The sequence below is a fragment of the Bufo bufo genome, chromosome 2, assembly GCF_905171765.1.
Source record: "Bufo bufo chromosome 2, aBufBuf1.1, whole genome shotgun sequence".
NCBI lineage: Eukaryota > Metazoa > Chordata > Amphibia > Anura > Bufonidae > Bufo > Bufo bufo.
Genome location: NC_053390.1, coordinates 70,320,112 through 70,346,734, shown reverse-complemented (window position 1 = coordinate 70,346,734; position 26,623 = coordinate 70,320,112). Strand labels below are relative to the sequence as shown.

The following is a 26,623-nucleotide window of genomic DNA, read 5'->3' as shown; positions in this document are numbered from 1 at the left end:
ACGTCCCCATCCAGACCTACGTTCCTTGGCCCAGCTTATTATTCGGGCCGGGAATTTTGTCTGTGAGGCCTCCCTTGATGCGGGAGCCCTTATTGCACGCTCCTCCGCCCTGGCAGTTGCCGTCAGGAGGGAGCTCTGGCTGAAGGTCTGGAAAGCGGACGCTGCCTCCAAACGTTCCTTGGCGGGGCTACCGTTTGCGGGTTCCCGCCTTTTCGGGGTCCGCTTAGACTAACTTATTTCAGAGGCCACGGGTGGTAAAAGCACCCATCTTCCTCAACCCCAAGCAGGGGCGCCCCCCGCGGAAGCCCTGGTTGCGTCTCGTTTTCGGTCCTCCCGCAGGGCCTCTGGGGCTCCCACCACAGCTGCCGCTTCGGCTCCTCCCCAGGACAAGCGTAGGAAGCCGTTTTTTCGGGCGCAGCCATCCTGGCGCAAGCCGCAGGCTGCCCGCACACCGCCAGCAAAACAGTCCTCTGCCTGAAGGCGCGCCCCCACCCACCCGGGTGGGGGGCCGGCTCCTCCTTTTCAAGGACGTCTGGATGGCTCACGTCTCCGACGCCTGGGCCCTCGAAATTGTGTCCTCCGGATACAAAATCGAATTTGCATCCTTCCCTCCGGATCGGTTCTTTCGCTCCCGCCCGCCGCGGGACCCGAAAGGCGCGGCTGCGTTCTCCGCGGCCGTTCAGGCCTTACTGGACAGGGGGGTGATTACCCCCGTTCCTCCAGTGGAAAGATTCCAAGGGTTCTACTCGAACCTCTTTGTAGTTCCCAAGAAGGGAGGTTCGGTGCGGCCCATTTTGGACCTCAAAAAGCTCAACCGTTTTCTCCTCCTTCGACGGTTTCGGATGGAGTCCCTCCGCTCCGCGGTGGCTTCCCTGGAGCAGGGAGATTTCATGTCTTCCATCGATATACAGGATGCCTACCTCCATGTTCCGGTAGCCCGGTGTCACCATCGCTTCCTTCGATTCGCCGTGGGGGACCTCCACTTCCAATTTGTCGCCCTTCCCTTTGGGCTGGCAACAGCCCCCCGGGTGTTCACCAAGGTCCTGGCCCCGGTTTTAGCCTTACTCCGTTCCAGGGGTGTTTTTCTGCTACCGTACTTGGACGATATCCTCATCAAGGCTCCGTCCCTTTCTCAAGCGGTTGCCAGCGTGGATCTCACTCTAGAGACTCTGGCGAGGTTCGGTTGGGTCATCAACTTCCCCAAGTCCTCCCTTCCCCCCTCCAGACAACTCGTCTTCCTGGGAATGCTTTTAGACACGGGAGCGGCGGAGGTACGTCTTCCCTCGGGAAAACGTCTGACCCTCCGTGGGGCGGTTCGGGGTCTCCTTCTCCACCGTCGACCGTCTTTCCGCTTCTGCATGCGGGTATTGGGGCAGATGGTTGCCTGCTTCGAGGCGATCCCATTTGCGCAGTTTCACTCCCGCCCTCTCCAACGGGCGATCCTCTCCTCCTGGGACAAATCACCGCAGTCTCTGGATCATCCCTTCCATCTTTCGCCTCCGGTGCGGTCATCTCTCCGCTGGTGGTTACAGTCCCCTCTTCTGGGCAGGTCCTTTCTGCCACTCAACTGGTTGGTGGTTACAACCGATGCCAGTCTCTCGGGCTGGGGAGGCGTGTTTCCTCCCCGATCCGTCCAGGGCATTTGGTCTCCATCGGAGTCCAAACTCTCGATCAATGTCCTGGAACTGAGAGCGGCCCTTCTGTCTCTACGACACTGGACTCATCTGCTGAAGGGTCATCCAGTTCGTGTACAATCAGACAACGCCACGGCTGTGGCGTACATAAACCACCAGGGGGGCACTCGCAGCGCTGCTGCGATGCGGGAGGTCTCCAGCATTCTCCGTTGGGCGGAAGCCCACGTCCCGGCCCTATCTGCAATTTTTATTCCAGGGGTGGACAATTGGGCGGCGGACTTCCTCAGTCGCACCACCGTCGACCCCGGCGAGTGGTCTCTTCACCCGGAGGTATTCGAGGCCATTTGCCTTCGTTGGGGCATACCGGACGTGGACCTCATGGCCTCAAAATTCAATCACAAGGTCCCTGCCTATCTGTCCAGGGGCCAGGGATCCGGAGCTTGCGGAGCCGACGCCCTCGTTCTTCCTTGGCGAGGCTTCGCGCGCCCATACATATTCCCTCCCATCCCTCTCCTGCCCAAGGTCCTTCGGAAGATCGCGGCGGAAGGCGTCTCGGTGATTCTGGTCGCTCCAGACTGGCCCCGCCGGTCTTGGTATGCCGACCTCATGCTGCTCCTGGCAGACGCGCCCTGGCCGCTGCCCGCCAGGGAAGATCTTCTCTCTCAGGGACCGATCTTCCACCCGCGTTTAGGGTCCCTACGTTTGACGGCGTGGTTGTTGAGACCACCGTCCTGACACGTAGGGGTTTTTCTGCGGACGTCGTCCGCACCATGATCCGCGCCCGTAAGCCGTCCTCTTCTAGGATCTATTATAGGACCTGGAGGACCTTTTTGGGGTTCTGTGCCGATCTGGGGATTCCTCCGCTCCGCTTTTCTCTCCCCACCGTTTTGTCCTTCCTGCAGAGCGGACTGGCCCAAGGTCTAGGCCTTAGTTCTTTGAAGGGTCAGGTATCTGCGCTGTCCATTTTGTTTCAGCGCCCACTGGCCCCCCCTTGGTCCTGTCAAGACCTTCCTTCAGGGCGTGGCTCACGCGGTTCCCCCGTATCGCCCTGTCGGTACCCGCCCTGGGACCTGAACCTGGTTCTCTCAGCGCTCCAGGCTTCTCCTTTCGAGCCTCTGCGGACGGTTTCCTTGCGACTTCTGTCCTGCAAGGTTATTTTCCTTGTAGCCATCACCTCTCTTCGGAGGGTGTCCGAATTGGCTGCACTCCTCCTGTCTGGAACCTTTCCTAGTGTTCCACCAGGACAAGGTGGTTCTTCGTCCGGTCCCTTCCTTCCTTCCTAAGGTGGTCTCCGCCTTTCATCTGAACGAGGACATCGTTCTCCCCTCTTTGTGTCCTTCCCCTTCCCATCCGCGGGAGAGGAAGCTTCATCGCCTGGACGTTGTCAGGGCGCTCAAGATTTACCTGGAAGTAACCAGCTCTTTCAGGCATACTGACTCGCTCTTTGTGGTCCCGGAAGGGTCGCGCAGAGGGATGGCGGCATCAAAGTTGCTATCGCCCGTTTTGTCAAGATGGCTGTTACTGAGGCTTATCTCGCCAAGGGCAGGGTTCCTCCCCTTGGTGTTACCGCTCACTCCACTAGAGCGGTCCGGGGCTTCCTGGGCTCAGAGAAATCGGGCTTCTTCGGAGCAGATTTGCAAGGCGGCCACTTGGTCCTCCTTGCACACCTTCACCAAGTTCTACAGGGTGCATACTCATGCGTCGGCTGACGCTGCTTTAGCCGTCTGTGTTGCAGGCGGCAGTTGATTGATGCCTCTGTGTTGGTCTAGTTTTTCTGGTCCCTCCCTTCTGGGACTGCTCTGGAACGTCCCATGGTTTCCTGTGTCCCCCAAGGAATATGGGCGAGAAAAGGAGACTTTTGTATTACTTACCAGTAAAGTCTCTTTCTCGCTCTTCCTTGGGGGACACAGCACCCGCCCTTCATTGGGTTACAGGTGTGGTTCCGGCTTGGTTGCCCCGTTGGGGCTCGACAGTTCTTTTCCGGTTGGTGGTTATCTTTCACTACTTGGACACGCAACTGGCAGTCTCTTCTCCAGGCTGAAGGGTATAGCTGATGGAGGAGGGGCTTACAGCTTTCGCTTAGTGTCACGCCTCCTAGGGAGCAGAGCTATACCCATGGTTTCCTGTGTCCCCCAAGGAAGAGCGAGAAAGAGACTTTACTGGTAAGTAATACAAAAGTCTCCTTTTTATTTTATACAAGACCTCTGGGGGACATTTACTTCACTTTTTTTTCACTGTTGATTTCTCCTGTAACTGGGTTGACATAGTAGCCCCGGTTACAGGAGAAATGCACCCCCCAGAGAGGCAGTACAGCGCTGTACAGCCTCAGAGCAGGGCTGATCGAGGTCTCTGAAAGACCTCACACAGCTCCTGCACTCTCCGGTCCCGGCGATCACAGGACCGCCGGGCCGGAACAGAAGCGCATAACGGGCAACCCGATCAGCAGCTGCACGATTAGCGTGCAGCTGCAGTTTCTGAATGGACGTTCTGCAACGTCCATTCAGAAATAGAGAACCACCTCCCGGACGTTTATAGTCAACGTACGGACGGGAGGTGGTTAAGCAGCTAAAATAGCTCCTGATGAACTATTATTAGAGGAAACACATCGAGCCATGACACGCTGTTTTAGTCAGTAGATTTAGAGCCTTGAAGTAGTTGGTAGCCCTATTAGTATAGCGGAGCAGTCCCCTCATCTGTTATACAAATCGGTTATCACACAGATGAATGAGGGTCCCCTCCGCAATCTCTACACTTGGGATCTGCATGAATCTTTTATCAGATACCCTTGCGATCTATACTAATATGGTCTCAAAGCTAAGAGCGACACAGACCTAAGTGGACTGGTGTATTTATACACCGTTGCGTGCCTCTCCTCCCCCATATCCAAGGGGCTGTGAGCAGCTTGGGTCTCAGCTAAGTGCGGCAATTGGCTGTCTATTCTTTCATTCACTGTACCGGCATATAGAGTGTTAAAATTATGATACACTCCAGGCTCAGTGGTTTGAAAAGTCAATAGCCTACAATACATATTCCCCCTGTGGCACTAACATGTGGGTGGTGACATAATAGGCACATATAGTTCACCTGATACACTCAAGACCTATGTATTTAAGTCCTTTGAGTGAGTGTAGTTTCTGGGAATTTTAAGAGGATTCATGAATCCCCGTCTCTTTTTTTTTTTTTTTAGTGCCTATCAATAAACGTTGCAGTTTAAGGTCCTCTATTTATTCACCCGTGATTCGTTTTGCAATTCTAAGTCGCATTGGCGACCATGGAATGCTCGCCATCTGGAGCCCTGCTATTGTGGGAACCGTGAGCAGGAAATTTGTTCAGACCCTTACCCAGCCATTTTTTGTTTTGCCTTCTCCTTTTTAGCATATACTTAGCTTTAGATCAGTCTTCCATGTCGTCGTCATATCCGCCTCATCTTTATACACATAGAAGTTACTATGGCAGACAGCTGGCACGTGTCCACCTAACCATCATGTGAATTTCCTACTTTCGAAATGCTTCTGGGAAAAGCCAACCAAGGAAATGTGTCGCCAAAATTTTTATCTGCCAGTTAAAATCTGATAGTAACAAGTTTTTTTATTATGATTATAATTTCTAGAACATTATTATGTGGGTGGCCATCTTGCCTGAGCTGTTCTCAACAGCATATACAAAGCATTAAAACAAAAATTTCTTTACAGCAGCCCGATGGGCCATAGACACAATGGTCAGGAGGGTATGCTCTGTGCCCTGCACAGGGGTTGTTGTACAAGGAAAAAAATAGTTAAGCTCTGACAATCGCCCATTGCAAATGGTGAATCCTGTTTTATCTATACATTTCAGGCAGGATTAGAATGAGTTAACTGCAGTAAAGTAATCTGTAAACCAATAAGTCGTGCCAATTATTAGACATAGTGGCCAGTGTGAAAACTGCAGGATTTTTGGTTTTAGTTTAACTATAAATGGTGACATGGAAATTTTTTAAAAATCATTGAAAATTATTTAAAGAGGACCTGTCACCCCTCCTGACATGTCTGTTTTAATAGCTACATGCATTTCCCATGTAATAACAATTTTGGAGAATCTGTTCTTATGTCTCTGTTATTTCTACTATAAGTTATGAATGAATTGCTATTAGTGTTCAGTAAGGGTACATAGGGTAAACCAGTTGGGAGTGTATACCTGCACAGACTCACTATCCAATCAGTGCTGCCATTCTCATACTGGGCAGGGCCAACAAACCCCCCCAACTGGTTACCACCCATCTGTACCCTTACTGCAGACTGCTAGCAATTCATTCATAACTTCTAGTAGAAATAATAGAGGAATGGGACAACATAAAAATAGAAAGTCATTGGGTCCGTAAAAAACGGATAGCACACGGAAATGCATCCGTATGTCATCCGTTTTTTGCGGACGCCTGGACTGAAAACATTATAGGAAACCCCATTTCAGTTTTTTGCGGACCGTAAAAAACGGATGACACACGGAAGCACCACTTCCGTATTATACGGACTTACGGAACGGAAAGATAACTGAAGACATACGGAACACACGGATCCGTGATTTGCGGACCGCAAAACAAACACGGTCGTGTGTATGCTCCCTTAAAGATATGTTAAACATAAAAAAGTGATTTAAACAGCAGGTCATTTTTCTGATGACACATTTCTTTTAACCCCTTTAGGACACAGCCTTATTTCACCTTAAGGACCAGGCCATTTTTTGCAAATCTGATCAGTGTCACTTTAAGTGGTGATGACTTTAAAACGCTTGGACTTATCCAGGCCATTCTGAGATTGTTTTTTCGTCACATATTGTACTTCATGACACTGGTAAAATTAAGTAAAAAAAATACCAAATTTCGAAGTTTCAATTTCTCTACTTCTAAAATAGTTATTACTTTACATTCCCCATATGTCTACTTCATGTGTGGATCATTTTGGGAATGATTTTATTTTTTGGGGATGTTACAAGGCTTAGAAGTTTAGAAGCAAATCTTGAAATTTTTCAGAAATTTTCAAAAACCCAATTTTTATGGACCAGTTAAGGTCTGAAGTCACTTTGTGAGGCTTACATAATAGAAACCACCCAAAAATGACCCCATTTTAGAAACTACACCCCTCAAGGTATTCAAAACTGATATTATAAACTTTGTTAACCCTTTAAGTGTTCCACAAGAATTAATGGAAAATATACTATTTCAAAATTTCACTATTTTGGCAGATTTTCCTTTTTAATTTTTTTCCAGTTACAAAGCAAGGGTTAACAGCCAAACCAAACTCAATATTTATGGCTCTGATTCTGTAGTTTACAGAAACACCCCATATGTGGTCGTAAACCGCTGTACGGGCACACGGCAGGGCGCAGAAGGAAAGGAATGCCATACGGTTCTTGGAAGGCAGGTTTTGCTGGACTGTTTTTTTTTTTTTTTTTTTTTTTTTTTACACCATGTCCCATTTGAAGCCCCCCTGATGCACCCCTAGAGTAGAAACTCCAAAAAAGTGACCCCATTTTAGAAACTACGGGATAGGGTGGAAGTTTTGTTGGTACTAGTTTAGGGTACATATGATTTTTGGTTGCTCTATATTACACTTTTTGTGAGGCAAGGCAACAAGAAATAGCTGTTTTGGCACCGTTTTTTTGTTATTTACAACATTCATCTGACAGGTTAGATCATGTGGTATTTTTATAGACCAGGTTGTCACGGAGGCGGCGATACCTAAAATGTATACTTTTTTTATTTTTTTTATTTATGTAAGTTTTTAGTGTTTCCATAGTCTGAGAGACATAATTTTTTTCAGTTTTTGGGCGATTACTTTGGGTAGGGTATGATTTTTGCGGGGTGAAATGACTGTTTTATTGGCACTATTTTGGGGTGCGTGTGACTTTTTGATCGCTTGCTATTACGCTTATTGTGATGTAAGGTGACAAAAAAATTGTTTTTTTTAGCACAGTTTTTATTTTTTACGGTGTTTATCTGAGGGGTTAGGTCATGTGATATTTTTATAGAGGCGGTCGATACGGACGTGGCAATACCTAATATGTATACTCTTCCCCCTTTCCCCATTTTTTTTAACTAATGACATTTTTGTTTATTTTTACTTGAAACTTTTAATTTTTTGGGGGGGAAAACCTTTATTTTTTTAAACTTCTTTTTTTTTTTTTTTTTTACTTTTTTTTTTGTCCCATTTTGGGACTTGATATTTTGGGGGTCTAATCACTTTACAATTACATTGGCTGTATGAGTAATACAGTGAGTATTACTCATACAGCTTCCGGCCTGTGAGATCCAGGGGGCTGGATCTTTAAGGCTCGTCACTGGAAGGCAGCGCGCTGCCTTCCATGCCATCGCGCTGCCTTCCATGCCATCGGGTCCCCCCTACAGACGCATGGGGACCCAATGGCACCACCTTTCGCCACCGCAAATCGCACATTTAGCCAAGGTGCCTGCTCAATGATTGGATCAGGCACCGGGTTCCGATCACCGCCCGCCGGGCGGCGGTGGTGGTGGTGATCGGAAATACACATGACTTAAGTACCAGGACAGCATGCCGTACCGGTATGTCATGTGTCCTGAAGAGGTTAAAGGACTTGTTTAGGAGTTGTTGTTTTTGGAAGAGTGCGTGCGCTTGTGCTAGCGCTGCCTCCTCTTCCTTGTTTACCTGCTTGCCGTCGCAGGCATGAACAGGTGTAATTTAATTACAAAAAGCTGTCCCATTCACTTCAATAGGACGGCTCCTTCCTGTTCAAGTGTATAGGAACGAGCTGTCCCATTGAAGTGAATGGGATGGCTTCTTGTAATTACACCTGCTTACCGCTACTGTTGCGACAGGTAAACAGTGAAGAGGCAGCGCACTCGCATTCTCTTCAGTCAGCTGATCGGTGGGGGTGCCGGGTGTTGTACCCCTGTCCATCTGATATTGATGACCTATACTGAGGATTTAAATAGGTCATCAATAAAAATAACTTTAACAACCCGTGTAAGAATATTTTGTACAATTTTATTTATTTTTTACATCCCCCCCCCCTTTACAGGGTTTATCCAATGATTAATATAAAAAATGAAAATCAGACATCATATAGCAAATTACAATATTTCAAAGAAAACTAGAACCAGCCCTGTACCTCACATGGATCCAGAGACCTCACCATTCATTTCCAGCTGACTGCTTAGTGGGTGTGTCTTTTCTGCGGCAGCTCTCTCTGTATAACTTGAACACTAGAGATATATGGTCTACACCAAGCATGTCAAACTCAAAGGCTAACATGGGCCAAAAAAACAAAATTTAAGTTTGTGGGCCGCATCAAAAAAAAAATAAAAAATCGTACATTTTCATAGAACAACATTGTTTCATGACTGCTGACCCCCAACATCCCGTTGCCCAATAACACAAGTGAGACCTAATATAAATATATATATATATATATATATATATATATATATATATATATATATATATATATATATATATATATATTTTACACAAATATTAAACTTCGCTATAAGACGCACCTAGGTTTTTGAGGAAAATAAGAAAAAAATATTTTTAACCAAAAGTTGTGCTTTTGGTGGGCTTTGAATTAATGGTGGTCTGTGCATGAGACTATTATGGGGGATCTGTGGATGACGCACTGTCATGTGGGGGACCTGTGGATGGCGCTGTTATGGGGGACCTGTGGATGGCGCTGTTATGGGGGACCTGTGGATGGCGCTGTTATGGGGGACCTGTGGATGGCGCTTTTATGGGGGATCTGTGGATGGCGCTGTTATGGGGGATCTGTGGATGGCGCTGTTATGGGGGATCTGTGGATGGCACTGTTATGGGGGATCTGTGGATGGCACTGTTATGGGGGATCTGTGGATGGCACTGTTATGGGGGATCTGTGGATGGCACTGTTATGGGGGATCTGTGGATGGCACTGTTATGGGGGGATCTGTGGATGGCACTGTTATGGGGGATCTGTGGATGGCACTGTTATGGGGGATCTGTGGATGGCACTGTTATGGGGGATCTGTGGATGGCACTGTTATGGGGTGGGATATCTGTGGATGGCACTGCTATGGGGTGGGATATCTGTGGATGGCACTGCTATGGGGTGGGATATCTGTGGATGGCACTGCTATGGGGTGGGATATCTGTGGATGGCACTGCTATGGGGTGGGATATCTGTGGATGGCACTGCTATGGGGTGGGATATCTGTGGATGGCACTGCTATGGGGTGGGATATCTGTGGATGGCACTGCTATGGGGTGGGATATCTGTGGATGGCATTGTTATGGGGTGGGGGAACTGTGGATGGAACTGTTATGAGGGGGATCTGTGGATGACACTGCTATATGTCATCCACAGATCCCCCTCATAAGTGTCCCCCAATACACCGGGCCCTGCCGCTCACCGAAGTATTTATAAACGTGAATCCTTATCCTGTTAAGTTGAACTAACGCTGCCCTCTTCCATGTTCCCCTGTATCCCCATAGCACTTACTTAAGCTTCAATAGCAGGCAGAGCGGACGGCACCAGTAACGTCACTCACTGACGTCGCGCGCCTGCTCCGCCTGCTTCATTCATAAAGTGGGCGGAGCAGGCGCTCGACGTCAGTGAGTGACGTTACTGCTGCCGTCCGCTCTGCCTGCTATGGAAGCTTAAGTAAGTGCTGTGGGGATACAGGGGAACATGGGAGAGGGCAGCGTTAGTTCAACTTAATAACAGGATAAGGATTCACGTTTATAAATACTGCGGTGAGCGGCGGGGCCCGGTGTAAGAGTACAGTGACTGCACCGGGCCCCGCCCCTAGTTACGGACTCCAGCCCCTCCTCTCTCCCGGCTCATACATAGCAGTGCATCTTTGCCGGGCCGCAAAGATATTCATTGCGGGCCGCATGTTTGACACCCATGGTCTACACTCAGTCACTTTGCTCAGTGGTAGGGATTTCCCCAAAGTCACTTGTATATAACACCACGGCACTTAGAAAGTTATAATTTTTGCTCTCTTTATTATTCCATCCAGCATAAATTGAAACATGGCCAACATTTCGGTCCCGTCCCGGGACCTCGTTCTTGGCCAAGAGTGAAGGAGATGTAGATAGTAGCGATTCCGCTGCTGGATATGGCTGAATGGAGTCCTAACTAAAAATTAACATGGAAATGAATTGCTGTCTGTGGGTAAGGTTGTCTTATGAGTGTCCTCTGGTTCCAGCTGCTTCCTCCGTACAATCAGTGAAGTCTGAGAGCTCGCAGAACCTGGCTTCTGTAGTGTCCCTGTCCAGTCCGGCCTCCACCGCCTCCTCTCTCCTTCCAGCAGTCTCGCAGCAGCACACGTCTGCGGTGTCACTCTCCAGCTTGCCGCAGCCCAACGACCTCTCAAACAGCTCTCTATCCCAACTTAGCAGGTATGAAACCATGAAGCTAGTCTCGCTGTAAGCGCATCAGACAGTGATGGTAAACCAAACACATATCTGAATGTATATGTGGAGATCTCTTTTGCTCAGTATATTCTTGTGCAGCCAGTTCACTTGTCTTACTGCTGCAAATTGTCCTTCTAATGTAGTGTCTATTCTCCTCCTAGCACTTTGTCTGGGCACCAGAGCAGCCTTCCTGCAGCATCTGTATTGTCCTCAGCAGTTTCCCACACAGTAAGTTCTTCCATTCCTGGTTTACCTGACTTTTTTAAAGAGTTCTAAACCTTTCTGTAAAATTTTAATAAGATGTTTCTAATGCCCTTATAAAAGTTTTTCTAATTAATTTTGTATGTTTATTAGACTTTTCCCTACCCAACGCGCAATATGCGCTCCTGCCTGTACTCCCTGCTTTGCGGCCTGTTGGGGATATAAAGCAAAAGGCTTAATATAAAAAATATAGGATCAAAGGAAAAATTGGAAGTTGATCCTCGAGGTAGACATATAAAACACCTCAAAAAGAGATTGTTGTTAATTTAATTATGTTGTGCAATCAGTAAATAAGGTACACGTGTCTAGGCAAAAATATAAATGATTTATTATACAATAATGTAAAATCCCATCAAAGCTTAATCAGTATAAGTCAATAATATGCAATAACAGTGATATGCAGTACCCAAAATTTGCCACTAGATGGCTCTAACACGAAGACCAACGTATACACAATACCTCTAAAACATAAAAATGTAATACAACCATCTCGACAACAATTGTTAGATATAAAACAATGATAAGGACAGATACGAACCCTTGCTAAAACTATGACAAATCTCGGATACCGGTAGTATTGTGACACAACTTATAAATTATCAAGCCTGATATGGCTATGGAATGAATATTCCAATCAGATTCCCTTTGATATCAATATTAGGTCTCTTATTCAGTAATATGCATCTTTACTGAATAGCGATAATATTGATGTAGTACATCTAACATACATATGCAATAAAGCAGGGATTTTTCTAAATATCAGGCAAATTCAATCAATACTACATATAATTAAATTATACGTTACCCGAGAGTTCAGTTGATAAGCATAGTCTAAGGGGAGTCAGCTCTAAAGTCTGTTCTCATCATTGGATTTGTCTCCTAGGGTGTGCTTCTTTTCTTTGTTTCTCAGTGTTTGTGTCATCTGTTGCTCCCTGTTCTTTCCTGTTGCTGTTCTGTTTTTTTTGTTTTTTTTCTCGTGTGTGGGGTTTATGATCACAAACTTATCAGACACGTCTTCCTAACTAGGAATTTTCCAATCCTTGTCGGCTAGGTGTGTACATATGATAATGACTGTGATGTCATTGTATTACCCAAAATGCATTTCTGCTGTTGGTGTAATGTTACTCATTTACCCCTAGATGACACTATTACCCAAGCTATTAGTATCATTCTAGTAAGGGTTAAATATCCAAGCCTGACTTTATCTAACATTTTTTACACATGACCTTTGGAACCTTTTAAATTAGAGCTGAGGGATTAATTTTGACACGTATACAAATTAAAACAGATGTTTGTGTACCATTTAGACTTTCCCATACTCTGATTTACGTTACACATCTGTGAGTACAATGTTCATTATATTATCTGTATCTCTCCTTGGTTACTCCAATGGGTGATTGATGGTTAGTTAAAATCACACACCTTCCCTGAACGAGAACTCATTAACACAGTCTACACTTTAAATTCTTCTCACCATGCTTTAGGAGTATATGCGTTCCTAGTGAGAAATATATAAGATAATAGATACATAAATGTCCTTCATAATATTCAGTATAAAACAATACATAGGTCCTATTGATTTTCTTATACAAAAACTAAGGTTGATTATACGTGTATATAGAGATTACTGATTTTCTGCTTCATTAATGGATACCAAACTGTAGAGGTAATTGGCACCAGCTGTGTCTATCCTCATCTCAGTCATAAATCTAAAAGGAGACCAGAATGACTTTTCTCAGACTGGTACATCTATGAGAGAATAAACCTTATGAACAGTGTCCTTTCCATGGACTTCTTTCGGCTATCTTTAAAATACATTACATAATGGTGAATATAACACACACTGCTTATTATATATCAAATCCACTATAATAAGATATTTTGATATAGATATTATATACTTAAAAGGCACAACAGGCCCCATTCTCAAACCTCACAGTTTGTACACCGCTGAGCGGTCAGCGCTGTACAGAGAACTGCATTTTAGGCACACAAGGAATAGTGCGCTTTAGGTAGGGAAAAGTCTAAGTATATTAGAAAAACTTTTACTCAAAGGTTTAGTTACTTTTTAAGGACATGGCTATTTTTCCAATAATGTAAACCTTTTTATTTTCTGTAGCATACCAGTGTAGAAAACACAGTATCCCTCCAGCCCAGCACAACCTTCTCTACAGCCCCCACATCGGCATCGAGCACCACCTCTTCAGTCATCAGCCTGGCCAGCAGTATGAACACTACAAACAGCTTGGGCCTGAGCGTTCCCAGTGTTAGCGTGCCAATAGCTGCTGCTTCCACGCGAACTGCTCCTCTGGTTTCTTCCGGTAAGAGGCAATAGCTATGAACAAATGTTATGGTTACGTTTCTGCCAACAGTCGCTTACCATGTCCATGTTTCATACTTCCACCAGCATAGTCAATATAAATGCCTTGTCAACTGCCACACCTTTGCTATCTGATGATCCTTGTCCGGCAGCTAACAAGACCATTTTCTCAGGATTAGTGCTCATGCACGAAGTCGTAGTTTCGGTCCTCATCCAATTTGCGTTTTTTTTTTGGTTTTTTTTGAGGAACTGATGCGGACTCATTCATATCAATGGGGCCGCAAGAGAAGCAGACAGCAAATACTTCTTGCGGATCCAAGATTTGTGGACCGCAAAACAGTCGTGTGCCTTAGTCAGGGTCGTAGTTGGAGCAGGCTGTACATACAGCTTTGTGCAGAATGTTTTATAGTGATGGTGTACGGCCCACCCAAATAAATGCAAAGTCTTGGATCATTAGAGGATACAAGACCTTGTTGACTGGAAAGTATCTGTGTAAGCACCAGTAGACCTGATCAGCTATGGAGATGATGTCCCCTGTAATGCTTATTATCATAGCTTATAACTTGTTTGGTTATTATTGAAAAGTCAGTAGAAATTTCAGTATGTTTCAGGTGCTTGTCTAGAGGTTGCATAACATGTAAGGCTACTTTCACACTCGCGTTTGGTGCATATCTGCATCCGTTTAGAACGGATCAGTTTGTATTATCTTTAACATGGCCAAGACAGATCAGTCTTGAACACCATTGAAAGTCAATGGAGGACGGATCAGTTTTCTATTGTGTCATAGAAAACGGATCCGCCCCCATTGACTTACAATGCGTGTCAGAACGGATCCGTTTGGCTTAGTTTCGTCAGACGGACACCAAAATGCTGCAAGCAAAGCGGAATGAAGACAGAACGGAGGCAAACTGATGCATTCTGAGCGGATCCTGTTCCATTCAGAATGCATTAGGGCAAAACTGATCAGTTTTGGACCGCTTGTGAGATCCCTGAACGGATCTCACAAATGGAAAGCCAAAACGCCAGTGTGAAAGTAGCCTTACATTGGGGTCAGATACATGTTTGTAATTTAATTTTTTTTTTCTTTTCTTTTTTTTTTTTTTGCTTTCCAGGAAAAGCTCCCCCCAACCTGCCGCAGGGTGTCCCCCCTTTGTTACACAATCAGTACATAGTAGGACCTGGTGGTCTCCTCCCAGCATACCCAGTAAGCCCAGTCGTTGTGTGTTGAAAGGGGTGATGAAAGCATTGGATGCAGAGTTTTCTCTTGGGTTTGGATGTAGGCAGTGAGGACAGTGGTTATGGGTTGTGGTAGCTGTGTGTGAGAGCGTGAGTTTTCTTTCATTTACGACTACTATGCCTGAATGACAGGATCATTAAAACCTAAAAATGAATGATGCAAAAAATATATTTGCCCCCACTGTTTGTCATGTTATCCAGAAAATGCTCAGGCTGACAGGTGTTAAGCTGGCCATACACATTAACTAAATGTCAGGTGATTGATTTTCAGTTGGATCACCCTACTTTTTCCCTGATGGCAGATGTCAGGGGGATAAGAAATTGGGAGTAGGATTTCAACTGACTTGTTCTTTTGTTTATGGGGTGATAATCTGCTGCAAAATGTGTCCGGCTTTCTCCCCTCAGGACACTTGCCCCTGTGTGCCTGAAGTGGTAAGGAGTTATTGACTGAACAATCGATCTAATATGTCTGGCCAGCTGTAACTCAAGCCTGTCAAATTACTGTATATGGCCATCAAACCACCTCCAGTACCTGACTGTTCTACATTGTCTTCTGTTCTACTGTCTTCAGTGATGGTGCTTCATTATGATGAAATACAAAAAATTGCTTACCTTTGATGCCTCCTTGTTGCATGTAAATTAGGTCCCTAAAGTCGAGGAGGTTCCTTGAACGTCCTGGGGGACATCAGTCAAGCAAGAAGGGACTGGCTTTGGTTATAGAGACCTTGACTTGTTTTGGCTGCCTTTCCACTCCATGACTTCAGGGACCTGATTTGCATACAGTGCTTGGAGATATCAAAGTTTTATAATATGAAGGACCTATTTTGGTTAACAATGACCTAGTTGGAGATTAGATGACCAGAACTGTCAGGTACTGGTGGAGATTTGGAGCACACATACCTTCTGACAGTTTGCCATCTATCTCCTGCTGATCTGCACCATCCTGGACTGAGGAGGGTGCTGCTTATGAGGTGGTGGGGCACAACTTTTTGTTCTACTGCAACAGTTCTCCTTGTCCAACCAGACACAGTACAGCAATGAGGAGAAGGGGGAGACATAGTTGAGGTCCTGAGACGCAGATTTCTTATATACTTTTCAGTTTTCCAGCGGAGACTAAATTGGTGTCAGTGGGCTAAGATTGGTTTAAAGGGTATCGGTCATAACAGAAGTGCATTTCAAACTACAGTACACAGTGAATAATGTTGGCGAGGCTGAAGCGGAACCCGTAATTCTGTGATTCTTATCTTGATACTCTCTCCTGGTCTTTTTCTATGCACCTGCACACTGGACCTGTGGTTGAGAAGACTGCAGAACGAATCTTCTCAATGCAGTACAGTGCCATTTGGCAAGTGCACAATATGATAGCAGAGTTCAGTCTAGAGATAAGAGTTAGAGATTTTGATTCAGCCTCAATAACACTATTTACTGTAGTTTGAAAGGTATTGCTGTGCTTGATAGTCTTTTTATTAAAAAAATAAACAAAAATGCACACCTCACCTAGCCCCACCTATTTTTCCAACGCTGTCTGTGTATCGGATATCTTTCTGGTCCTTTTTTTAACACATAGGAATTCCTGCTTAGACTACTTTTACACAAGCGTTTTCTATTCCGCTATTGAGATCCGTCATAATATTTCAATAGTGGAAGAAAACGCTTCAGTTTTGTCCCCATTCATTGTCAATGGGGAGGACAAAACTAAACTGAAAAAACGGAATGCACCAAAATGCAAGCAGCGTTTTTCTGTTCGTGATGTGGTGCGGAGCAAGACGGATCCGTCTGACACACAATGTAAGTCAATGGAGACGGATCAATTTTTTCTGACACAATAGAAAACTGATCCGTCCACTTTGACTTTCAATGGTGGTCATGACGGATCCATCATGGCTATAGAAGATATAATACAACCGGATCCGTTCATGGCGGATGCATGCGATTGTATTATTGTAACTGAAGCGTTTTTGCAGATCCATATGTGGCAAGACAGGACTGGGAGTTGGCGATCAGTGAGTGTTTGCCACCAATTTTATTCATGTTGTAGAATGCCTTTAGGCTGAATTTATACACCGGTTTCTTTATGGCATTTATGATGTTGTTTTTTTTTTTTTTTTGGTGGGATAAGAAAATGCCTTATAGCGTCATTGCACTCGTTTTAGTAAATATGCAATAAGTAATGCATGTAACTTTAATTACTGATTATAACCCTGTCTTGTTACTTTTAAGCAGATCTATGGATATGATGATCTCCAAATGCTTCAATCCAGATTGCCAATGGTGAGTAGTGTTGTGGAGTGTAGTTTCCTCCAAGAATAGAATTCAATTATGTAAGGGTACTTTCACACTAGCGTTAGTTTTCCGTTATTGAATTCAGTCATAGGGGCTCAATACCGGAAAAAAAGGCTTCAGTTTTGTCCCAATACATTCTGAATGGAGAGCAATCCGTTCAGTATGCATCAGGATGTCTTCAGTTCAGTTCCTTTTACAGGCTGCAGTATTTACTCCGGCCAAAACTTCGGAACATTTGCCGGATCCGGCATTAATTTCCATTGAAATGTATTAATGCCTGATCCGGTACCAAGTGTTCCAGAAAAATGGATCCGGTTTCCCGGTCTGCGCATGCGCAGAACTTTTAATCCGTTAAAAAGATAAATACTGGATCAGTTTTTCCGGATTACATCGGAGAGACGGATTCAGTATTGCAATGCATTTGTCAGACTGATCCGCATCCGGAAACAAATGATAACCGTTTGCATACGGATTTCCGGATCCTACAGGCAGTTCCGGCAACGGAACTGCCTGCCGGATTCTTCTAACTCTAGTGTGCAAGTAGCCTAAAACTTGCTTTTTTTAAATAAGATTGCAGAGGGTTATCTTGTTAGGCCTCTTTTCAACATGCACCAATAGAAAATGGACATCCTCAAGAACCCTCCACCAGTTTGGAGTACTGAGGGGTTAGAGCAGCTCTCACTGTGGCGGACTTGGCATCACCTTGTAGCACATGATTTTTCTGAGCCCCCTGGTTTACTACATCATGTAATGTGTTTTTGGCGCCAGCAACCTCCAATAGCGGTTATCTCACTGGATTGGCACCCCTTTTAAATATTGTCTATTTTGTTTTCGGTAGGACTACTATGGAATCACATTCCCTGCCCCAGCAACGCTTACTGGAAGAGATGGAGGACTTGCAAGCAACCCATACTCAGGTTGGTTGACAGCACGCCTAGATACAGAATAATCCGTTGGTCCTGACCTATTCTTTCAATTAGTAGAATGTATGTTGTGTAGAATATTGGGTTCTGCTTTGAGCATAGACCAGTCAAGCAGTTTTTTGACCCCTGGTAGCAGACGACAATATCTCATAATTTTAACCCTTAGAGGATTGTCACGATCTTGCTTGATCCCCCAGGTCGCAGTACCTGATCAGACCGGGATCCAGTACCAGCGGTCAATCGGGACAAGTACTCACACTTCACACGACTTTGATCACCCTGCTTCCTACAATCTACCAGATTGCACGGGAGATCAAATTGTTGCCGGTTCCTTCTAACTACTAAACTTCTGAGATTCACATTTTAAAGCAAACAAATAGCTGAAATTTAGGAACTCTAATTGACTTTAAAAAATATTGCCCATTATAGGTTAAATAATTGGTTTTAATAAAAATTGAAAGATGTAAAAAAACAGAAGCATACAAATATACACAGAACAGTTTTTAAAATAAAAAGGATGAAAGAAAACTACTTTACTCACAAAGAGACTTTCAGCTATAAGGTCCTGAGGCAAGACGGAAAGGCACAGATCCTCATTCAATCAGATTGGCCTCAAAATGGGGAACCCGGTACAATCTGCTCTGTCTATATGGGTGACATATGTGTTGGCTATGAATTTTATGACCGGTCAGTCATGCTGACCTCTGGTCTAAAATGGATTTCTGCCCATAACTCTACACAGGAGAATGCCCGCCCGATAATTGTGGGCTTGTTTTTTCAGCGCTCAGTATTGGGGTCACAGGGGTACCAAACAAGGGGTGTCAACGTGACCCCAATCAGAGCAACTGATTTTCTGAGCCAGGATTCAACATAAGTGGGTGTTTTTTGGTATGTGCGGTGTACCTCAATCTCTATTGAGCTGTATTTTCGAGTTATGACCGGAGTAAGATTTTTGGATTTTGCCGCTGACTGAGGTGTGCACCCACCCTCCAGAATGCAACTTAGCGTGCCCCTATCATAAAGTAATAAACCCCTTTGAAGCTGTCCACTATACAGGCATGTTTATATAAAGTGTCCTGGAGGCCAGTGATCGTTGTCACCTCTGGGTCAGGGGCCAGGGACTAAGAAGTTTATGGCGGTGGTCTGGTTTTGGAGGTGGGGGATGAGGGAGAGAAGGGACAGTTATTAGTTTGAATAAAGGGGAGCTCCGAGTCCCCAGAACACAGGCCAGGCACTAATGCTCGGTGTGCCACAAGGACCCTGAGATTTTCCATTTTTGCCTTTTCGTTCTTCACTCCCCGCCTTCCCATAGTCTTAACTCTTTTTATTTTTCCGTTCACATAACCTTATGAGGGCTTATTTTTTGCGAGACAAGTTGTACATTCTAATGGCGCCATTTACGATTGCATTACCATGTAGTGGGAAGCAGGGAAAAAATTCCAAATGGGGTAGAATTGGGATAAAACACAATTCTGACAGGTTTTTATTTATTAATAATTTTTTTTACACGTTACACTATGCGGTAAAATTGACCTTGTTACCGTCATTCTCCAGGTCAGTACGGTCACAACGATACCACACTTTATCACCATATTCTGACCCCCTATAACTTTTTTTTTTTTTTTTTTGTAGTTATATTTATGGGGTGAGAGCTAATTTTTTGCTGGTGATCTGTACTTTTCAGTGATACCAATTTGAAGTGTGTGCAACTTTTTGATCACTTTTTACAAAAAAATAATAATTGGTGAGTTGAAGTGACGAAAAATGGCGACTTGGTTGTTTTTATTTACCGTATTCCATTAATATTGTTATATTTTAATTGTATGGGCATTTTTGCATGTGGTGATGCCCATGTTTATTTTTTAAGTATTTTTATTTTAAGGAAAGGGGGATGATTTGAACTTTATTTTTATATATATATATATATATATATATATATATATATATATATATATATAGATAGTAAAATCTAACTTTTTTTTTGTTTTTACTTTTTTTTAAGTCGCCTTGGGTGACTATAACTAGCAATCAGTAGATTGCCCATTGTGTTCATTGATGTCTATATAGCCATCATTGTACACTTAATTTTCAATATAACAATACAGTGCTGCCATCTAGTGGTCTGTATTGGTATATTCCTCTAGGAGACTCCGAAGCATTTTTGAGGCTTCGGCATCTGAAGAGTAAAATGTATGCGATCAGCCGGGTGATGTGCCGTGGATGTCTGCTATTTAAAATAGCAGAAACCTGGCAGCTATGGCGCCTGCTGCATTTGTGAGCGGGCGCCATGTTTAAAGACCAAACTTCAAAGGGTTAAACAAGGAAGGTTGTAGTTATATGAAGGAGGCTTAATACAGTCAATTGCACAGATTTATTTATTTTCCCCCGTTCATTTCAATGGGAAGCAACACTTTTTTTTTTCTTTCTTTTTTTTTATTTCATGTGGAAAAAAGCAGCATGCCCTATCTTAGGGCAGAATCCGTGCTAAATCTTCCATTGATCAGTAGATCCGTGCGAAAAAACACAAGCTATGGTATTTTGAATTAGTATCGCACACAAACTCTCTCAATGGAGGATAATATAGAATTAATAATACAAATGTATGCATAAGTATATATCCACATATAAAACACCTGTGCAAACTAGGGCTGCACGATATGGGAATTTTGTGCGATGCGATATTTTAAGGGAATTGTGCTAGAGGTCTATTTGCTTGTATTTTCCCATATGAGCCGCTGACGCGGCTGGGTATGACATAGTTATAGGGCATCTGTGGATGATGCACTGTTGTGGGGGATCTGTGGAGGACGCTGTGTTGTGGGGGGGATCTGTGGAGGACGCTGTGTTGTGGGGGGGATCTGTGGAGGACGCTGTGTTGTGGGGGGGATCTGTGGAGGACGCTGTGTTGTGGGGGGGATCTGTGGAGGACGCTGTGTTGTGGGGGGGATCTGTGGAGGACGCTGTGTTGTGGGGGGGATCTGTGGAGGACGCTGTGTTGTGGGGGGGATCTGTGGAGGACGCTGTGTTGTGGGGGGGATCTGTGGAGGACGCTGTGTTGTGGGGGGGATCTGTGGAGGACGCTGTGTTGTGGGGGGGATCTGTGGAGGACGCTGTGTTGTGGGAGGGATCTGTGGAGGACGCTGTTATGGGGGGGGGGGAGATCTGTGGAGGACGCTGTTATGGGGGATGTGTGCTATGACACATAGGGCCATGAGGGGGGGGGGGGGGAGCATAAGACATATAGCATCTTATGCTGGTCCCCCTCATGGCCTTATGTGTCCCCTCGTGTACTAAACTGCGCACATAACTGGCTTTGTGTGTAAAGTATTTTACTAGTGTGTAAAACAAGCTCTCTCCTATTGATAACAGGTCCAGCCTCTGTACTCACTGTCACTATGAATGCACTACAGCGAGCTGGCCGGCCGGCGCGTCACTGACGTCACTTAGTAACGCTCCTCCCACTTCAGGAAGCAGGAGCGTTACTAAGTGACGTCAGTCACACGCTGGCCGGCCCGCTAGCTGCCGTTCGCTGCAGTGCATTCATCGTGAAAGTGAGTACAGAGGCTGGACCTGTTATCAAAAGGAGATTGTTTGTTTCACACACTAGTAAAATACTTTACACACAAAGCCAGTTATGTGCGCGGGGCCCCTTCATATATAATCGCTGCATTTTTGGGTCGGCCAAATCGCCATATCGCATTTGCCGATTATCGCAATTCGATTATTTTTTCGATTTATCGTGCAGCCCTAGTGCAAACTAACAGGTAATCCTAAGCACAGCAACAAATTCTTTACCTAGGACAAACTATCTGATACATGTACTATTGGCACAGATAAACAAGCGTGTATTTCCCCTTAGTGGTCTCCTGGTGTTACCTCTGGATAGGAGACCACTATGGTAATACATGCTTGTTTATTTGATACACGTTTTATTGGCACAGATATTTTGTTCTTAGTAGATAGTTTGACTTATGATTAGGATTACCTGCTGAGTTTGCATCGGGGTTCTTATATGTGTATATAATTTGTGTGCATTTCTAATTATTAAATGTATGGTGGATGTCGGGTCTTTAAATGCCGGGTGCCTGCTAATTCATACAGCAGACACCCGGAGGCGTTGTTTGTTATTGGGTTACAAACCTTAAAACCACTCATGCCATGGTCAGTTGTTTCCACAGTACCTGAGAGTACTTTTCTCAGGGGTTCAAACTGCTCCCCTGTGCAGAGATTGAAGGAGCCGTTTGGTTGCTATGGCAACCTCGGCCCTTCTGAATGCTCCAAGGCCTGCCACAGCAGGGCTCCATAGGAACAAAGCCAATCTTCCATAGGATTCAATCTCAGGATAGGTCATCGGTATCTCATCGGTGCCCACCGATCAGTTGTTTGAGAAAGCACTGGTGCTCCTGTGAGTGCCACGGCCTTTCAAGCACAGCGCTGTGCATTGTATAGGACATGTTCTATTTATTTATTTTTTGAAGAATGGACATATGAAAACGGAATGCACACAGAGTAACTCCCGTTGTTTTTGTTTTTTTGCGGACCCATTGAAACGAATGGTTTTGCATACGGTCCTCCAAAAAAAAAAAAAAAAACAGAATGGACACAACGAAAATACGTTCGTGTGCATGAGCCCTTAGTAGGTGATAGTGGGAGGTAGGGGGTGAGCGATATGGCCTAAAATCTATATTGCGATATACTTTGAAGTAGGGTTGTTGCGGGTATCGAAATTTCGATACCCAATCGATACTTTTGTCTTTTGATTTCCGTTTTTTTCGATACTGGGCTGCGCTTCTGCGCAGTCTAGTATCTCTGAACATGAGCGCGCTGCTATCGGCGCGCTCATGTTCTCTCTCAGCAGCACGGGGAGAAGGAAGCTGTCCTCCCTCCCCCTGTGCTGCTGCCGCTGCCACCAATGAGAAGAGAGGGGCGGAGGAGGGGCGGCAATGAGAAGAGAGGGGCGGAGGAGGGGCGGCAATGAGAAGAGAGGGGGTGGAGGAGGGGCGGCAATGAGAAGAGAGGGGCGGGCGCACTGCGCCCCCAATGATAGGATTACTATCGGAGCGATGGGAGGAGACATCAGCTTCACTAGTGGGCGTTCCTTTTCCCTGCGCTGCGATTGGACAGCGCTACAGCCAGGGAGAAGGAACGCCCACTAGTGAAGCTGATGTCTCCTCCCATCGCTCCGATAGTAATCAGCAGCATGTGGAGCAGGAGAGGAGACAGTAATGGGGCACTGCGGGCGAACGGAGCGGCGCCCAGGACTAAATGGTGAGTGCTGAGACATCGCTGGGCGCCGCTCTGTGTGGCCTAATAGTGAAAGTCTGGACTCATATACAGTAGTCAGTCTTTAACACATACAGGAGGCGGGTGCCGGCAGCAGAATCGCATTGCCGGCACCCTGCCCCTGACAGGGAGCTGCGATCAGCGGCAGTTAACTGCCGCTGATCTGCTAGTACCCGCCTCCTGTATAAAGGGGTAAAATCATTGGTGGTGCAGTGTGCCCCCCCCCCCTCAATCCCCCCATCCCATTAAAATCATTGGTGGCACAGTGCGCCGGCCCCTCTCAACCCTCCAGTATTAAAATCATTGGTGGCAGTGGCCACAGGGACCTCTCCACTCCCCCTCATTGGTGGTGCAGTGGCAGCTTCTGATCGGAGCCCCAGCTGTGTAAGCCTGGGGCTCCGATCGGTTACCATGGCAGCCAGGACGCTACAGAAGCCCTGGTTGCCATGGTAACATCCCTGATGCTGTGTGCACAAAGCACAGAGCAGCAGGGACAGTGTGGAGTCCTATTCACCCTGATAGAGATCTATCAGGGTGAATAGGAAAAGGGATGAAAGATCCCAGGTTCTAGCCCCTAAGGGGGGAAATAGTTATTAAATAAAAAGTGAAAAAAAAAAAACACTAAAATATGAAGTATAAATCACCCCCCTTTTCCCAATTTCACATATAAAATATATAAATAAACATATTACATCGCCACGTCAGAAAAGTCCAAACTATTAAAATATAAAAAAAAAATCTAGGTGGTGAATGCCGGAACAGAAAAAATAAAATAAAAACTGCGCGATTCGCCATTTTTAAAAATGAGGAATGCACGTGGCTTTTTTTGTTTATTTTTTTCGCGTGGTATCGAATGGTATCGAGTATCGCAATACTTTTTCATGGTATCGAAACCGAATCAAAAATTTGGTATCGCAACAACTCTACTTTGAAGCATATGCGATATATATAGCGATATATTGTTTTCTATATTGGGGGGGGGGGGTGTTTAAACTTTTTTTTTTTTTTTTTTTTACTTTTTATTCAATAACCATAAGCCTCCTTAAGGGCAGGAACCCTTGTCATAGTCACCCTAATAGAGCTCTATTAGGGTGAATAGGACTTTACACTCTCCCTGCTGCCCTGTGCTTTGTCCACACAACAGCAGGGAGCTGACCATGGCAGCCAGCCTCTCATGTGCCCCCCAGCCTCTCCCTCTTATCAGCCCCCTCTGGTAGCAAACCCACCCCCCCACCCTCCCTCCCCAGTATTAATCATTGGTGGCAGTGGCCACAGGGTCGCCCCCCCCCCCCCCCTTTCCATCATTGGTGGCAGTGGGCAGTTCCGATCGGAGTCCCAGCAGTGTAATGCTGGGGCTCTGATCAGTTACCATGGCAGCCAGGATGATACTGAAGTCCTGGCTGCGATGGTATGTTAGTGAGCAGCATTATACTCACGTGCGCCGTGGCCGCCGGGCGCTCCTTCTCATAGGTCTGTGCGGCGCATTGCTAATGCTATAAGCATTAGCAATGCGCCGCACAGACAGAAGGAGCGACCGGTGGCCACGGCGCAAGTGAGTATAATGCTGCTCACTAACATACCAAAGCAGCCAGGACTTCAGTAGCGTGACTCCTGGCCGCTATGGTAACCGATCGGAGCCCCAGCATTACACTGCAGGGACTCCGATCGGAACTGCCCACTGCCACCAATGCAGACAAACATTCCCGGCACCTCAGGAAACCATGGTGCGTGCCGAGAGCGCGATCATATCGCGGTCCGGCGATATGCGCAAAATCCATATCGTGGCACAAATTTATATCGCCCACCCCTAGTGGGAGGCTCAACCCAGTGAGGGAGATTTATCAAACTGGCGTGAAGTAGAACTGGCTTAGTTGTCCATAGCAGCCAATCAGATCCCACATTTCATTTATTACAGCTTGTTTGGAAAATGAAAGGTGGATTCTGATTGGTTGCTATGGGCAACTAAGCCAGTTCTACTTTACGCCAGTTTGATAAATCTCTCCCAGTGACTTTTTGTTGAGAATGTGTTTGTCCACCAGTGTTTCGTTTGGTCTAATGGTGCTGCTTTATAATGTATAAATGCCCATTTACTAGTATTAATGCAAGTAACACTGTTGCAGTATACATTTATTTTATTTTTATTTTTTTTGTTTGCTATGTTGGTTTTTCCTTTGAAGGTGATGTAGCAAAGTTTGGCCGTGGTGACTCTGCTTCTCCTGCGCCCGCCACAACATTAGCCCAACCTCAGCAGAATCAGACGCAAACACACCATACGGCACAGCAGCCGTTCTTGAACGCAACGCTCCCACCTGGCTACAGTTACACAGGATTACCTTATTATGCTGGAGTACCAGGAGTGCCGAGTGCTTTTCAGTATGGACCCACCATGTTTGTAAGTAAGGGTTGGGCGATGAGCGAATCAAAGGGGTGAGCGAATCGACTTTGGATGAAATATCCGAAGTTAATTTGCATAAAACTTTGTTTGAATACTGTACAGAGTTGTTATTTTGCGCAGTCTCGCGAGACTTCGTGTAATAACTTCAAAAATTAATTTCTACTGTTAAAAACTGTTTCCCGAACTCTGGTTCAGTTTGCCATATTTGTTGCCATAGTTTATATAACTGCATAAAGCTTTATTAGAATCAAGCAGCGGTTGTGGATATAGGGCACCCCTTAAGATTGCTGGGGGTGGATTTTACTTCTTAAAATAAATAATAATTTCCCTCACTTAGGTACCTCCTGCATCAGCCAAGCAACATGGGGTTAATCTAAACACAGCATCTACACCTTTCCAGCAGGCCGGAGGGTATGGTCAGCACAGTTACAGTACAGGTAACGATCTATCAGTAATCCGGCCCTGGCTTCAGTTTCTTACAGATCCTTCCACATCATGTGTGTGTGATTTAGTCCATTTTCCTGCAGGTTATGATGACTTGGCCCAGGGAACAACGGCTGCCGATTACAGCAAAGGTGGTTACAGTGCGTCAGCGCAAGCACAAAGCAAGTCTGCAGGTGCCGGACCGGGCAAAGGTTAGTAATTGTTGTGACCATAGCCGGGTGCAGCGTGGTACAAACCGGCGGGTGACCACGGAGCGGTGAGTAATAGCAAGCGCTTCACTCCCGCTTCGTGGTCACATGAAACAAATGAATCCTCGATGCAAAAAATTTGCATTGAGGATTTTTTTTGTGTCTAATTACTCTATTCAATTGAGTAATCGTTTCAGCCCTAGTGCACACTCTTGCTTCAGCTGATGCAGCCTTGGGTTCTCCAGGCAGCAGTCC

The 26,623-nt window shown here is 45.5% G+C and overlaps 1 protein-coding gene across 10 annotated transcripts in view; it reads left to right on the top strand.

Annotated features, from left to right (window-relative positions):
- UBAP2 (ubiquitin associated protein 2) overlaps window positions 1–26,623 on the top strand; it is a 97,033-nt gene that overhangs the window by 67,875 nt on the left and 2,535 nt on the right. For 5 of the 10 annotated variants that reach the window (XM_040421168.1, XM_040421171.1, XM_040421174.1 and 2 more), the window contains exons 17-25: window positions 10,828–11,020; window positions 11,197–11,263; window positions 13,416–13,617; window positions 14,729–14,820; window positions 17,073–17,123; window positions 17,974–18,052; window positions 25,519–25,733; window positions 26,074–26,173; window positions 26,249–26,371. In XM_040421168.1, coding sequence (XP_040277102.1) covers window positions 10,828–11,020; window positions 11,197–11,263; window positions 13,416–13,617; window positions 14,729–14,820; window positions 17,073–17,123; window positions 17,974–18,052; window positions 25,519–25,733; window positions 26,074–26,173; window positions 26,249–26,371 — 1,122 coding nt within the window. The remainder of the gene's footprint in view (window positions 1–10,827; window positions 11,021–11,196; window positions 11,264–13,415; window positions 13,618–14,728; window positions 14,821–17,072; window positions 17,124–17,973; window positions 18,053–25,518; window positions 25,734–26,073; window positions 26,174–26,248; window positions 26,372–26,623) is intronic. The other 5 variants (XM_040421175.1, XM_040421173.1, XM_040421176.1 and 2 more) reach the window with 3 other exon arrangements.